At 32.5% G+C, this 17,378-nt stretch overlaps 1 protein-coding gene across 1 annotated transcript in view; it reads right to left on the minus strand.

The window, feature by feature from the left end:
* Window positions 1-14,622, minus strand: part of LOC111712266 (inositol 1,4,5-trisphosphate receptor) — a gene marked incomplete at its 5' end in the record, with an annotated part of 72,338 nt that extends 57,716 nt beyond the window's left edge. The window contains 14 exons of the mRNA XM_023486837.1: window positions 539-634; window positions 858-908; window positions 1,558-1,637; window positions 5,645-5,749; window positions 6,013-6,135; window positions 6,696-6,825; window positions 7,555-7,596; window positions 8,766-8,839; window positions 9,557-9,732; window positions 10,269-10,386; window positions 10,493-10,500; window positions 12,935-13,023; window positions 14,245-14,338; window positions 14,532-14,622. Of these exons, the coding sequence (XP_023342605.1) occupies window positions 539-634; window positions 858-908; window positions 1,558-1,637; window positions 5,645-5,749; window positions 6,013-6,135; window positions 6,696-6,825; window positions 7,555-7,596; window positions 8,766-8,839; window positions 9,557-9,732; window positions 10,269-10,386; window positions 10,493-10,500; window positions 12,935-13,023; window positions 14,245-14,338; window positions 14,532-14,622 (1,277 nt within the window). The remainder of the gene's footprint in view (window positions 1-538; window positions 635-857; window positions 909-1,557; window positions 1,638-5,644; window positions 5,750-6,012; window positions 6,136-6,695; window positions 6,826-7,554; window positions 7,597-8,765; window positions 8,840-9,556; window positions 9,733-10,268; window positions 10,387-10,492; window positions 10,501-12,934; window positions 13,024-14,244; window positions 14,339-14,531) is intronic.
* Between the last annotated feature and the right edge of the window lie 2,756 nt (window positions 14,623-17,378).

Raw genomic sequence — 17,378 nt, forward strand, 5'->3', positions numbered from 1 at the left:
AAAGTGGAAGATATCGTCATTATCCTAACTCTAAAAGTTAGGAGATAAAAACATCATCATCATATTGATCAGACAAATCTTTCAAGGGTACCATTGTAAATCGGACATTTACCACGCATGGAGGGTCATTTGAAATTTCGCGTACAGAACCTTTGATTTTAATTTAAAACTGTATCTCTTGGTATTTTTTAATCAAATTCTCAAGTTAAAAAAAACTGGAAAGTTAAACAAATTATCTGGAGTTTTTAAACTTTTAAGGGGGTTATATTACTAAAAAATCAATAACAGAAGGAAATGAAATTAAAATTAAGGTTGTCCAAATTTAAGAACTAAAAGAAAATTAAAATAAAAAATTATTATCTTTATTATTACCTGACACGAGCTTTTAATAAATTTGCTTTAATTAGATCAATATCTTAACGTTTTTAGATTGATAAAATTCAGTGATTTTGCTATTTTACTTTATCATTAAATAACATAAGATCCAGTAACTTTGGGAAAATAATGGTTGTCAAATTACAGAAAAAAAATGGCTTACTTCAGGATGAGATGATGATCGAGATGTTCTGACAGTTTATTGATCGCCAGGTATTGACGATCTAAGCACATGTTCGAAAACAAGTCCAGCTGATGTCTGATGAAAGCAAAATTATATAAAGCATTTAAATAATTATAAAAATAAATGATTATTTTTTTTTATTTGTTATCACAGCATTTAAATTAAAACATTTTATGCTGATCGAATTTCAAGTTTTTTGGATTAAAGGATGACTTTTCTTTAGTTACTCACTTTTAAAAGTCCGATATGATTTTATTTTATTTGATAGAAAATACTAAAAAATTATAAATAATGTTTCCTGTAATATTCCAGAATGAGGGATGCCTCCGTATTACCGGCTCTAGCCGCTCTGAATCATTTACTTAATCACAAACCGCCAGAGGAGAATAAAATATATTTAGTTAAAAAATTAGTTTGATATTTCGAATGCGATATTTTGTCGTTATTAAAATTCCTTTTTCCATCAGACCAATTTATTTCATTTCTAGTTTCTTTGTGCATTTAAGCTACAAAGCCAATGAGAAAATTGTCAGAATTTAACAGGTTACAGATAGAGAATATAACTTCCCCATTAGTTCTCTGGTAGAAGTTTACACGGTAACACTATTGAATTATAAACTATGTCTACAGAGCTGGGAACTTTTAAATGGGATATCCTTAATCAAGATGGGTTAATAAATCTGGAGATTAAGAAAAAAGAGGAGATCAAGCATTCATTTCGATATCCACCATTAAGTTTTTAGAACTTTTTTATTGTGAATCTTGGTATCAAGGATTGAATTCTATCTTGTGCAATTCTAGGGTTTAATTATATTCTTCTTCGATATCTTGCGACATACCCCGGAGGGTCAGTTCTTTGGCTGAGGGATTAAGCATGTTAAAGTGCCCATATTGGATATCAAGATAAAACCTTTGAGATCAACGATATTACAAACAATGCGATCTTGGTCCCTTTTATTATGAATATTTGAGGTTAAGCATGATGTAAGTAATATTCCCTGGCGAGGTCAGGTAGAGATCTTTGGTATCCATCCTCCCAGGATAGAAGGACATCTTCACAACCACTTGTCACAACCTCCAGATAGATAGAAAGATAATAAATACAAGGTTACCCACAAAGAATGAGAATGTAAAGACGACCCAAAACTCTCAAAATATTGAAGATTGATTCTTTGTTTCCGCATTTAATCGAGTATTTTAATGGTTACTAAATAATTAAGAACAAAAAAAACCTTGAAGTCTCAATGTATATACACTGGTGAGTGGTTATCTACAAAGGATGAGACTATAAAGACGACCTAAAACTCTTTGCAAACTATAACAATCTAAAGATATTAAGCTTTCTGGCTTTAATTGAACCTTTTAATGGTTATTGCAGAAACCCATTCCCGGGTAGAATCTTAGAGTCTGAAACCTAGTCTTAGACGCCGGGCCGACCTCCTCAGACCCTCTGTTTTTGGAAAAAAATATCAAATTTCACCAAATATATGTAATATGAGCAAAAACCATTAAAATATTTGAGAATTCCTCTCCCCATCCCTTTCTTCAAGCACCCCTCCATATGTCCCAACCCCAGAGAGATAATGGCCCCCTGCCGTGACAGAAACCCGACACCCATCCGTTTTGAGGAGAGACGGATTCAGGGTCTTTTCGGTCTAAAAACGACTCTCTTATTATTACTAAAATAGAGTCGGGCAGGCGCCCGTTTTTGGGGTCGTGCGGGTCGTTTTCAGACTCTAAAACAGCGTCGCTTGTTCTATGCGGGTTACTGTTAAAAAAATGATGAATAAAATCTGTTCAATCTTCTTTCAAGTCTCATCTTTTGTAGATATATTCTTATATATAAATTAAAACAATGGACAATTAACATCTACAAAGGGAAGTCAGCTGTTTCAATGAAACCCCTTGTCTTGACCTAATTCGCTACTATGGGTAACAAGGACGGACTCCAAATAAGATCTGCCCTTGGTGATCATGATATTTCAAAAAAAACATAAATTGAACTCTATACTCGATGCATATCATTTTCTTGAAAATGTTATTCAGTAATACTTAATAAAATATGCTATTTCTAACATCTATCTATTGTTACGATAACTAATTTTTGCATCATTGACCAATTGTTTTGAGAAAATTGTTGTAAGTGATTTAATGAAATCTAAAGTGCCCTTTATTAGAGAACTAGTTCTAATTTTTCAAAAAAAAAGAAGCAAGTATTGATAAAAAAACACACAAATGTTGGGGGAAAAAAGAAGCAAGTATTGGTAAAAAACACAAATGTTGGGGGAAAAAAGAAGCAAGTATTGATAAAAAACACAAATGTTGGGGGAAAAAAGAAGCAAGTATTGATAAAAAACACAAATGTTGGGGGAAAAAAGAAAGCATAAGCAATTTTTTTCCAGTGCCCTTTGAACTTTTTCCAGTGATATTTTATCGAATAAATTCCAATTTTTAAGTCCTTTTAACGGATATTGTTCAGCCTCCCCCCTCTATGACACAAAATTACGCCTATAATAAATAATAATATTATCAAGTATCGTCCCGTAGCAGTCAGAGTTCAGCTCTAATCTAACTGCACCACCATAATGGTTGCAATGGGGCGTCACTGGCACAAAGTTACGCATATGGGCGGAATAATAAGATGCAAAAAAATTGAGTTTTTGCCACAAACTCGGATTTTTAAATCCCAATTTCTTTAACCCATATGTCGTAGACCGTAGGACCGTTCACTTATTTGGGTAATTTCAGGGTAAACTAAACAGCCTATTCGCTGTTGATTAGTAATAATCTTACTTTTCAAAGACAACTGTGGCCGGAGAAAAAGTCGATTTTTCGTTCAGAATTCGAGCGCAAAGGGACGGTCCCTTTTTATAGACACTAATTGATGTTTTTTTCAGCATGTTGTTAATCAAAATAAATTTCGAATATAAAATTAAACTGTAGTATCTAATCGTTAATTGTAAATGTCATTATCTTTAATTTTTTTTTGTTTTTAACTTTCTATTTCTAAAATAACACTATTTTATCGCATTCAAAATTGTGTATTGCCTGTGTAAAAAGCTGAATTGAACGTGGCATGACAAATGAAAAGTTGTGCACATACGGGAAAAAAATATACAAAATCTACGAACCAAAATACGAGTAATAATTAATTGATTGTCGTAGAGACGTCGTCTTTGTAAACACATTTTACATGTTTTAATACGAAAAACGTAAATTTCTTGCTAACTCAAATATCAAAAGTTTTCAGATTTTAGCACATAATAACGAACACATAATGACATTAAAATATAATAAATTTAAATGTTATTGGGCTCATGTTACTGAAAAAAAACATCAAATAGTGTCTATAGAGAGGGACCGTCCTTTTTGCGCTCGAATTCTGAACGAAAAATCGGGTTTTTCTCCGGCCACAGTTGTCTTTGAAAAGTAAGACTATTACCAATCAACAGCGAATAGGCTGTTTAGTTTACCCTGAAATTACCCAAATAAGTGAACGGTCCCTTTAAAATCATAATTTGTCTCAGTATCCTTTTATTTAACTGTTGTTGATAAAAATAAATAAAAACCTGCAATATTAAAATGGAAACATGGCTCTAAAAGTAGTTTTAATTAAATCTTAATACACCATGTTCCATCAAGGATCCACAAAGAAGAAATATATTTTCAATTGGGAATAAACAAGTGTCAGCTATGTTCTTGTTTATCTAAGATGTAGAAATTTACTTGTCAACCAGTAGTAGATTTTTAGTACAGAAACGAAAATATATCTCTGTAATCAATAAAAGGATATAGGTTTAATCTTTGATCACGCTCTTTATACGAGGATTCAATTAGAACTTCGAGAACTCTCCCTTACTCTAGGACTACAGTGCAGGATATATATTGATATTTCTGGCGCCAAGATATCAAATTAAAGAATAGTATGAATCAGAAATATGTGTCAAAATACATTTTTCCATTGATTACAAGGGATTAGAATGCGTAGATCTAAAAGAGAAGAACAGAAAACAGATGTGTGACTAGATAAAAAAAGATTCTTTCCAGAGTTCAGAAAAAAAATAGATGCAAGAGTATACAGAGTTCAGAAAAATGAAAGCAAGATACTCAGCAATTTCAAATTGATGGCTCAGAAAAAAGCAAGATCATTCAAAAATAGTTCTTACTTGTAACACGGCAAACTACAAGGACATCCAAAAAATTCTTTCTTTTTATTTTTAAAATTAGCCAAAGTATGATTGAAGGATGGACCAACAAATCAAATCAAATCAAATATTTATTGCACGAAGATTAGAACAAGAAATGAAATGAAGAACAAGAAATATAGAAATCTCAAATATTTCCATCTGATATCATATGAATATTTTAAAAATATTGTAAAATTTAAACAAAATAGATTATTAAAGTTAAAACAGTGCAGGATAAAGTGATGTGCAATAAGTGAGTTCAATTTGAAAACTTGAAAATCTGAGAAGTTTTACAAATTTCAAATTTCAAATTTTAGACTATGCCAAATTTTAACCAGAAGAGAAAATATAAGCAAAAAACGAACCAAAAGAAACTTGTTAAACAATCGTTTTTTTTTTTTCTCTCTTAGAATAAACATGTCGATTTTTATAAAGGCAAACTTGAACAGATTACAGTTTTGACATGTTAATATTTTTATCAAAATCTATTAAAAACTATCCTAAGTGCAGGTCTAAACTATGGCTTACAACTTGAGTTTTAAAGAATTTATGAAGAATCTGATATTCAGCTGGTGTTCCTTCTATACTCCAGGTAGAATACTAGTATAATACAGGGTGAGAACAGTCGGTCCCAGAAACAATGTGGAATAGGAGGCCACTGTATAACTATCAATAAATATGAAAAACAGCAATTGTGCAGTATACACAGGCCCATTTAACTTAATAAGTTAACTAAAAAGCTACAGTTAAACTAATTAAACATTAAACATAAAACTGGTTTAACATCGTGCTCCTATTCCGAAACATCAGCAACACAAATCCTCCAAAAAAAATGCGTGAATTGCGCAATTTTCCGAAAAGATTTTTTATATTTCAGCCTGAAAATAACATTTTCTACCTGTAGATCTCCTTCCTCCTGAATCTGAGCAACCCCCTTACTTAAACGAGTTTGAATCAGAATATTTGAGTTAGATTCGCTGAGAACACTCTTACAAATCAGTTCCTTAAATAGAAATAGAATTTTGTTATAAAATAGTTTAAAAACCTAGCGTCGCCCCAGGTACTAATAGTTATTCCCACCGTTTGCCCGCGCTTGCCTTTTGTCGCAACTAAGAAAATTTAAACCAATCTAAGGACATCCCCGCGGTTCTACCGAATTCCCTAATCAAAATATTTGCGGTAAATATGGCTAGGGGTTTGTGAGTTATGATTGGACATCCAAAAGATTTCTGTTATATATATAAATGCTAGAAAGTCTTTTCTTACCTGGGTGACCGGAATGGCGACATTGTTTGAAATGCAAAGATCAGAAAGATAATCAAGGAATCTTGAATCCCAAGTTTTCATATTTTTCTGAACCAACCGAACAAATGTCTCTATCTCATCAGCCTATATTAAGTTATTGACTCAAACTTTTGAATTAAGATAATTGTAGGTAGAAACTTATAGATTAGATTGTGTTCAGTGTTTCATTTATACTGCGCGGCGGTATCTTGAGATTTAGGGAATTAATTGACTTAAGAAATATTCAAAAGGAATAAGCTTGAATTGTCACACCAAGAAATAAGCTTGTTTCGTCACCACACCAAAAGGGTACAAATTATTTATTGCTTTCGAACGGATTAACAATAAAAAGATCCGTTCGAAGTTATTTTGGTTTCATTTCACTTATAGGAAAGTATTTCGGCGAGCCAATAAGAGGAAATTTGCCCCATGGGAGCCACTTTGGGAAAACTATCCCAGTAACAATTGTAAATCACCTTTCTTCTTCGCGGATTTTGTTACTTCTAAAAATAAATATTTTTAGGCAACTTTTTCCCAATTCGTCCATCCGCACATGAGAGAACTTATGTGTCTTACTCCAAAAGTTGGTGCGTAATGACTTTACTTAGTATTCGGAAATAAATGAACAGTCCCTTTAAATGAATAAATTTGAGCAAATAACGCTCCTTGATATGTTTCTCTAACAGCTTCCTATTGTTATGTAGTAGAGCGGTCATGGTGTCCTCGGCCAAGATATCGTAGCCAATCTGCTTTTGCATAAATCCAAAATGTTTAGCAATATACTCCTGGTTCTTCCTAAACATGAAAAATAATAATAATAATAATAAAATTAATATTAATAATAATGTTTATTGCTTATGTTGTTTATCAACACAAAATTTTTCATAAATCGGGTCAAAAATGAAACAAATCATGAACAAAGAAGGAAAAGACAACAAGTTGAAAAGAGCTCAAAAATTACGAAAATTATAAGATTCAAGAAACTTAAAATTTTAAGACATACATGCAGAACATTTTGGCCTGGTTCGTATTAAAAAAAAATAACATGAAATTATTATTGATAAATATAATTTATACTTAATTTTAAATATTTGAGCAAAAATTTTTAATTAACAAATTTAAATACAGTGAAACCCTTAATAAAGAATACATCGAAAGAAATCATCAAATGTCGTATTCTTCACTTTCTGATAATGGAATGTTGCAAATATTTAGGCTTTTAATTAAATGATTATATGTAACTTTTTAAAACTGTTCCCGCATATTCATGGCTATTTATTTATTTTCGCAAATACTGAAATTTACGTAATGTAATATAAAACTCATTGAAAAATTGTCAAGACGACATTTGATAAATTCTTCCGATGTATTCGTTATTAAGGGTTTCAGTTAAGGGTAGTACAGTCAAAATAAAAAAAACAGTCGGCCAACATTTCGTGGAAATGAAGACCGAGCCACAACACAAATAAACGGCTAAATTACAAAAATTAATCTATTTAAAGAAATTATAAAATGAAGAATTGCCTGTAGTCCTTTTGAGAAAGACGGAGGATTCTATAGCAGAGCCTAAACACGACAACAAGTTATTCAAATAAATCCAGGGATTCAAGGGATCCTTCTCAAATCAATCTTGGGATTAAGGGGACTTTCGTGAATGTTTAAGTGGTGGGGGGATTTAATCAATCGTGGGATTGTAAGTTTGTTTGCAAAAGTTAAAGAGGATTCAAATCTATCATGGGATTAGAGGAATTTTTTGCAAAAGTGAAATGAACGGATTAATAATCAATAATCAATCGTGTTATTAAAGGGAGTGTTCACAAAAGTGAAATGGGGATTTAGTTTAATCTTGGGATTAAAGGTATTCTTCGCAAAAGTGATCGAGGGATTCAAATCTATCGTGGAATTAAACAATTGTGCGCATAATTGAAACGGTGATAAAAATAAAGGGAGTGTATGCAAAAGTGAAATGGGAATTCAAATCAATTTTGGGATTGAAGGGACTCTTTGCAAAACTTTAAAGGGGATTAAACGAAGATTTTACGGGATTGTTCGCAAACGTGAAAGGGGGTTCAATTCAATCTTGGAATTGAAGGAATTGTTCGTGAAAGTGAAATTAATGTCAATCGGGCGATTTGGAAGAAAGTAAGAAGGGGAATCTAATCAAGTGAGATGAACAGGATTGGTCACTAAAGTGAAAGTTCAAATCTATCGTAGGAATAAAGGGATTCTTCGCAAAAGTTTAAGGGGGGGGGGGGACTTAATTCAATTTTTGGATTAAAAATATTAATTTAATCAAGGAATTAACATGATTGTAAAAAGGGGGGGGGGGGTTAAAATCTATTGTGGGATTAAAGGGAGTGTTCGCGAAAATGGAAGGGAGCATAAATCAATCAGAAAAAGATTTGTAATTATATCTTTATATTTGCATTGTTTCTGAAAGAGCACTATACAAAATTGTGAAGCGATATCATTCCCACATTTTTGCAAATGCAAAGAGTTTAAATTTTCCCGTTAATTCAAAAATGCTGACTTACTCAATCAGCTGAATATTAAATCAATGTGCTTTAAACTTTTTTGGTTCCCGGATATCCTAAAAGTAATTTAAGAAAACTCTAAAATAATTAATTAAAAACAAGACTCAGGACAAATATAATTGTATTATAAATACTTATTATTTTGGAAATTGCAAAATTGTTAAATTTCTCCATTCTCAGATGTAAAAATAACGGATGTTCCTGAATATATGTTTGTAGGGAGCATGCCGGGGATCTGATAGTTCATCTATTCTTAGCAACGGACCGTCTCCGTTCTAAAAAAATATATGAAAATGAAAATTTTCTACATATTCAAATAAATCAGATATTTCTTGTCCCTGAGAACAAACAAAAAATTAGATGTTTTTTCCTTTAGATAAATAAATGAATGGACTATAAAAAGAATCTTTTTTGTGTTCAAACGTCACAAAATAGGAACTCATACTCATACTCATATTTTTTACAATGTTAATTGGTTTCTTTTTATTTTAAATGCATAGTTTCTTGGATAGAAATCATCCCAGAATGTTCCTGAAGAACACAATGAAAATAGCTTGGAATAGGTTTACATATTCAAGTGAATTTCATGAATGACAAGGAATTTTTCCAACAATCACTTTTCCACCATATGTGACATTTCTATGAATTCAATTTTGCAATCATCTAAACGGACTGCGCAGAATTTAGGGAAATGAGGGATTTTGTTTTTATTTATTTAAAACTTTTAAAGGAGAAGCTTCGCGAATTAGTCATCACATTATTTTCATAGATTGTCATTTTTATTTTCAAGTGAACCATCATTTTAAGAGGGGCATATGCCTGATTCATAACGGTACCGGGCATTTTAAACTCCTTTTTCTGCAGCAGAAATCCGCAAGTCACTTTTTTAAGGAAATCACAATTGCAATTTTAAACTTTTAAAGAAAAAAACTACCTTTAGAGAATGAGCTTAAAGAAAAATTATCTATCCCCCCCGTTCATAAAAAAAATACCTTTGACTCGAGGAATGGGGCCTGTAGTATCCTAAAGAGCTGCTTCAGAATATACTGCTCCCTGAGCAGCTTTTGTCTGTCCCTCAGTACGGAGCTGTTTATACAAGACGGTTCAACCTCTAAATATAAAAAGTTGAAATACCTTATTTCTGAAAAGTATGTAAAAACAATCAAATAATAATAAAGATCAATTCTGACAAATAGAAGGGAAAAAAGGATGTAAATTCAAATCTATGATTTTGCATTTTTTTGAGATGACATTTCTTTTCTAAACTATTTTAACATAAAATCATTATAGCTTATAACTTCTATTTCTGGTCGTCTTCCTTCTCCGTTTAATTCTATTGACCACTGTAGAATAGTGAAATAAAGTGAAATTAAATATGACTTTATAACTTTCCTGTCATGAAAGTTTGTTTACATTTAACTGTGACGTAATAGAAATACTCTAGAACAGATTTTATTGTAAACAAACAACATTTTGTAAGCAATAAATGGGCACTTACCGTAAAACAACCAAATCCTTTAATCTAATAGAATTAATTATTTCATTATTATTTTTCTTCTTTTTTTCTGACTGTTTTTTCGTATTCAACAATATAGTCATTTAAATTACTTACTATAAAGTTTTGTCCTGTTTACAGTAACTTAAAGGAGTAGAATCCCATATCCTCCCATTCTCTTTATTCATATATATATAATGCATATTTTCCTTGAAGAAGGGTGGTGAGAGTTCTCCTTTCATTTTGGGAAATAATCCCTTTTTCAAGCTGAGAGGAAACATTCTCAAGAACCTTGCAAGCATCATTCGCGAAATCCAGGTCGCGGACCTGCAAATATAATTAGCACAAAGGACAAATTTCATAAGGAACGTACAAGAGATCCATTTTATAAGAAATATATATATATATATATAATGTTATTAGTGTGCCGTACCTTTAAACCTTACAAACAAAAATATTTAACTCTCGAAATCCGNTTTAGCCCAATATTTTCTATTTGATCCTTGAACTGGTGGGAAAAGTATGAAGGTTTCTGTAAATACCCCGAAATTTAAACTATAGAGGGTATAAAAGTATTTTAAGTCTCTAGTATTTACAATGGTGAGAGATTGTATTAATATTTTCAAAGTTAGTTCACCCCTCTCCTCTGTAGGTCCTACTAATGTTTTGTTTTTAGGTCCCTATTTATATAAATTTACATTTTACTTGTCTCAAATGCAGTTAAGTGGGTTTTTATGATCAACTGGGCCACACAAAAAAAAAACAAGATATATACAAATTTCTCAAACATTTCATGAAAAAAAAAAAATTCTTTTTTGGCGGGGGGAGGGTAAATAGGGAGGAAAAAATTACCCTTCGGACTTTCTTTTTTGTCCGAATATTTTAAATTAGTATTATATATCTAAATCTGTTCAAATGCCGCATTTATATGCGTTCTCAAAGTGAATCTATAATTTCATCCTCTTTTTTACATTCTCAGTGTGGATATTTAAAATTTGTGCGTCCTCAATCATTGAGGACGCACAAATCCGTCCATTTTTATGTGTCCTCAATGTAGATATTTATAAATGTGTCTTCTTTTGTGCGTCCTCAATCATTGTGGATCCGCATAGATGCGTCCACTTTTATGTGTTCTCTATGTAGATATTTATAAATGTGTCCTCTTTTGTCAGTCCTCCTTGTGGATCCGTATAAATGCGTCCACTTTTATCTCAATGTAGATATGCATAATTGCGTCCTTTTTTGTCCGTCCTCATAAATGCGTCCTTTTCGCAACATAGAATGTTGAACAACATTGCCAGCATCTATGAGATAAACGTAGATATTTCTTTATCTAGTATATTATTTTGTACCCTCTGTCTACAATATTCCTAGCGCATGCCGCGTAAATCAAAAACGACCTAAAAGCTGTCTTTTAATTTCCATATTTATTGAGACACTCTGCATCTGAATGTATCTGATTGAACACTGCATATTCATGATATGACCCAAAGTGCATTGCAACAACAACTAATACTGCAAGTTGTTCTACTGGAACCGAGTCGACCAATAAAAGTTAAAACAAATTAGTAAGGAGCTACAAAGTTAAACTCTTCTTTTTCTGCTTCTAAATAGTTTGTTGAAAATTAACTTCGTACAAAATAGCGACGTATTTAAAGGGACTGTAAGCTTAATTTAAAGGGACCCTCCGTGTACAGATGCCAATGCCCGATTTTCAACGGTACCCTTGAAATTTTAACAAGAAATGCGGAATTCCCTTTCGCAGAGAAACCACAAATGAAAATAAACAGTTTAAAAAACAAAAACAAAAACATTGATATCTCTTTCATACGTTATCAGACAAAGGTTTCAAGGGTACCGTTGTAAATCGGGAATTGCCATCTTTGCATGCATGAGGGTTACTTAAAATTAAGCTTACAACCTCTTTTTGAACAATTATTTCTTGTAATTTCTCAAAGTTCTCTACAAGGAGGGGGGGGGGACAAACCAAATATGGTAAAGTATCAGATTAGCCTCTGCAAAAAAAAAGTCGCAATTTGGTCCGCAAAACAATGAAAACATGCATTGAATGATGCAAAAATGAATCTGCAAAAATTTGCATTCTTTGGTTACCAAGATTGCAGAAGTGCTTTGTAGTGTATGAGCCCGTAAACTTGATGGATGGCCGAGAAGTGAAAAAAAATAATTAAATCTTTTATTTTTTTTTTCTATATTCTTAAATATTTTTTTAAAACTTTTATTTCTGTTTACATTTAAATTTAAAACACAAGCATGACATGCAATCCATTAGAAATGCATCTAAATCTAAAAGGAAAATTGAATTAAAAGATAAGAAGAATTAGGACTCAGGATATTTTGATAAGAAAACGTCTTTTCAAAACGACCGAATAGAAGTTAGTTATTATAATTTATAGTTAAAAAAAATATATAGGAGGGACTTTTCAGTAAAAAGACCAACTATCACGATAATCAATTCTCCAGATATCATAAGCTGAAGAAACGCACATTGATAAAAAACCTACTTTTTTCAACATTCTATTTACCTCAAAAAAAAATGTTTTTCTTCTTGCATTTGAAAATAAAATACCCAAATGGAAACCTAAAATTCCGATTTTAAATTGTGTGAACCCAACGTGAAGTGCCAGAGTGCCTTTCTTACCTATGGGTATAGAAGTGGAATGAACCCAACTTGAAGTTCCAAAGTGCCTATCTTACCTATGGGTATAGAAGTGGAATGAATCCGACTTGAGGTGCCAAAGTGCCTATCTAACCAATATGTATAGAAGTGGAATGAACCCAGCTTGAAGAGACAAAGTGCCTATCTTACCTATATAAGTGGAATGAACCCGACATGGAGTGACAGTGCCTATCTTACCTATGGGTATAGAAGTGGAATGAACCCAACTTGAAGTAACCAAGTGACGAAGTCGGACGTAAGAATTCTGTGGAACAAGTGAATCTCCTCTTTGAAAAAAAGAGAATTTGAATTTCTTTATCATTAATGTCGTTATTATCATTATAATCATCATCATCACTTTCTTATCATTATTATCATTATTGTCGTTATTATTATTATCATCATCATCATCATTACTATTCTTATCATTATTATCCTTATTGTCGTTATTATTATTATTATTATTATCATCATCATCATCATTACTATTCTTATCATTAATATCCTTATTGTCGTTATTATCATTATCATCATCATCATCACTATTGTTATCATTAATATCCTTATTGTCGTTATCATTATCATCATCATCATCATCACTATTCTTATCGTTAATATCCTTATTGTCGTTATTATTATTATCATCATCATCATCATCACTATTCTTGTCATTATTATCCATATTGTCTTTATTATCATTATCATCATAATCATCAGTACTATTACTATTATTATTATTATCCATGTTTTCGTTATTATCACAATTATCAACATCATCATCATCATCATTACTATCATTACGATTACTATCATTATGAGTATTATAATTATGATTACTATCATTATGATTACTATCATTATGATTACTATCATTATGATTACTGTCATTATGATTACTATATTATGATTATTATCATTATGATTACTATAATTATGATTACTTTCATTATGATTACTATCATTAAGATTACTATCATTATGATTACTATCATTATGATTACTATCATTATGATTGCAATAATTATGATTATTATCATTATGATTACTTTCATTATCATTACTACCATTGTCAATAGTATCACTATCGTTATCATTAGTATCATAATTACCATTATCAGTTTTACTATTATTATCAATATCATTTTCATTATAATTTTATCATATAATTATTATCATATTTATTATCATAATCATTAAAATTGTCATTATTGTAACTATCATCATTATTCGTTCACTATTATCATTAACATTATCAGTGTGACCATTATTATCATTATCATCATCATCACTATCCTTTTAATCATTTAAAGACTTTCCGTCATTAATAAGAGTACATGGCTCTGACCACTCCAAACACAAAATGTATTTTAAGCGTATTTACTGGTAAGAATTTGTGACTTTGTAACTCCTTTTAGTTATCATTTTTAACTAACTGAGAGAAACGATGTTATTAAATTGAATATAAGGGAAAATTAGCCTTTTATTTCAAGAGACTGTTCCTGCTTTACCTGCTGGTTAGTGTTGTAGGATCTAGTTCAAACAAGGAAGCAAGATCATGAGAATAAGGAACAGATACAAGATGATAAACAGAACCAAAGGAATCTGTAAAAAAAAATATGAAAATGGACTATTAATGAAAATTCAGACGACCCTTGAATGCCACTGAAGATCTTAATTTAGGAATTTAGTTTTGAAATCATTTCCTCAATAAATTGAAAATTAAAACACAAATCAGTTTAAACAGACCAAAACTTTTTCTGATCTCAAAAAAATGTTTAAAAAAGAAAAAACTTACCTCTGAGTTTGTCTCTCATATTGTCTGAAGTAGGATCTTCGTCTACATCAGCAGCTAGATAGTGCCCCGTAGCCAGGTGTTTAAACCTAATATATTAAATAGGACTGTATACTAGATAGTGCCCCGTTGCCAGGTGTTTAAACCTAATATATTAAATAGGACTGTTTACTAGATAGTGCTCAGTAGCCAGGTGTTTAAACATAATATATTAAATAGGACTGTATACTAGATAGTGCCCCGTAGCCAGGTGTTTAAACCTAATATATTAAATTGGACTGTATACTAGATAGTGCCCCGTAGCCAGGTGTTTAAACCTAAAATATTAAATAGGACTGTATACTAGATAGTGCCCCGTAGCCAGGTGTTTAAACCTAATATATCAAATAGGACTATATACTAGATAGTGCCCCGTAGCCAGGTGTTTAAACCTAATATATTAAATAGGACTGTTCACTAGATAGTACCCAGTACCCAGGTGTTTAAACCTAATATATTAAATAGGACTGTATACTAGATCCCAGAAAACAGAAGTGGATGTTACAACTAGATGTCAACTAGTTGTTCTAAACTCCACTTCAAAACTCCACTTAAACTCGACTTTAACTCCACTTTTGAATTCCAGTCACCAACTGGGTGAAATCTGGGTGTATAAACTCGACTTAAAATCGACTTTTTGAATCCCAGTTTTCACCGAGTTAGGGTGAAAACTGGGAGTTCAAATATCCACTTCAAAACTCCACTTTAACTCGAGTGAAAACTGGGAATTCAAATATCCACTTTAAAACTCCACTTTAACTCGACTTAAACTCCACTTTTGAAATCCACTTGTCAACTGGGTGAAATCTAGGTGAATAAACTCGACTTAAACTTGACTTTTGGAATCCCAGTTTTTACCAAGTCAGGGTGAAAACTAGGAGTTCAAATATCCATTTTAAAACTCTATTTTAACTCGACTTAAACTCCACTGTTGAAATCCACTTATCAACTGGGTGAAATCTGGGTGAATAAACTCGATTTAACCTGGACTTTTTGAATCTCAGTTTTTACCAAGTCAGTATAAAAACTAGGAGATCAAATATCCACTTTAAAACTCCACTTTAACTCGACTTAAACTCCACTGTTGAAACCTACTTATCAAAAACTCGACTAAAACTCAACTTTTTGAATCCAATATTTTCTGCAGTCATCAATTGGGTCAGTAGCGTACACAGGGGGGGGGGCAGTAGTCCTCTTTCCCCCCCCTGGGCATCCCAGGGGGGCCCTGCCCCCCCCTGGGATTTTTGGGCAAAGGTAAAAAACAGGTGTTCTGGGTAAAAAAAGAGCTTGCCCTTATCGTCAAAGGGGTGTTTTCCCCCTTAAAAAGTGTAGTTAAAAATTTTCTTGGCACTTCACGCCATTTATTTTCAAAATTTACCTTAGTATTTCCCTTTTATCTAAAATCTTCACCCCACTACATACTTGATAAACAACCATAGATAGCTATATGCATTATGCACAGACGCATATACAGGGGGGGGGCAGTAGTCCTCGTTCCCCCCCCATGGGATCTATATGAGCAAATTAAAAATCAGGTGTTTGGGCTTGCCCTCATCGTCAAAGGGGTGTTTTCCCCCTTAAAAAGTATAGTTGAAAATTTTCTTGGTGCTTTGCGCCATTTATTTTCAAATTTTACCGTAGTATTTCCCTTTCATCTAAAATCTCCACCCCCCCCCGCATACTTGATAAACAACTGTTATAGCTATATGCATATTATATGCAAGCCTTTAACAATTTTTAATAAAATATTAGTGCATATTTAATTGGTTAGGTAATTAGGTTAAGCTCATTTCTAGGCTGAGCGCTGTGGCTAGGACTGACTAAGGGGCGGAGCGCTGCGGCCATGAAAGATCTTTAATTCAACAAATTTTAATAAAATCGGTGAATATTTAGGGTTAGGTTAGGTTAAGCTCATTGCTGGGTTGAGCACTGCGGCTAGGACATGGCTATAGGGGGCCGAGCGCTGCGGCCACATGTCAATTGGCTGAGCGCTATGAAAAATGCCCATCTGACCTACAAAAAGTGCCCGGCCGACCTACGAAAAATGCCCATCCGACCGATACGAAAAATGCCCATCCGACCTACGAAAAATGCCCATCTGACCTACGAAAAGTGCCCATCCGACCTAGGAAAAATGCCCATCCTACCTACGAAAAAGGCCCATCAGACCTATAACTAACGTGTCCATAGCGACAGCTTAAAGTATAGGTCGGATGCACGAATATGCTGTTTTTAACGTGCCCATCCGACCTACAATGTATGACCTACCACAGCTGTTAAAACCACGTGCTTGTAGGTCGGATGGGCAGGAGAGGGGATGGGCGTAGGTCCAAAAATACACCATCGTTTAAAACATCCCCTTCTCGAGGGTCTCAGCTATTCATCTTCATCACATCTAAATTTTTCATTATAATTAATTTTTTTCATATTGTAAAACTTAGAAGTTCCTTTTAAGAGATTTGAATTTTTTATTTTTATTTAATTTTTCATATTAGCCCTGTTTTATCGTCTTCCTTATGATAATACTTTACAGAAATGCCGCTGAATATATTTCAGAATTCACTTTTACCGCGAATTCTTAAGTGTTGTGTCGCTGCAAAACACGTCACACGTGCCTCTTTGCCAAGAATCTAAATCATATTTCAATACTGTGACTATGAGTTATCGAAGAAAAAAAGAATATGACAGAATTTACGCCAAAAAAAGAAGACTTAGGATCAAGAATCAAGGTTGGACCTTTTTTTAGATAAAAGTTGTGTAATTTCCTAGTATACAATTTTTGGACCCCGTGGATCACATATTGTGTCACAT

Source organism: Eurytemora carolleeae, unplaced genomic scaffold (genome assembly GCF_000591075.1).
Source record: "Eurytemora carolleeae unplaced genomic scaffold, Eaff_2.0 scaffold1248, whole genome shotgun sequence".
Lineage (NCBI taxonomy): Eukaryota > Metazoa > Arthropoda > Copepoda > Calanoida > Temoridae > Eurytemora > Eurytemora carolleeae.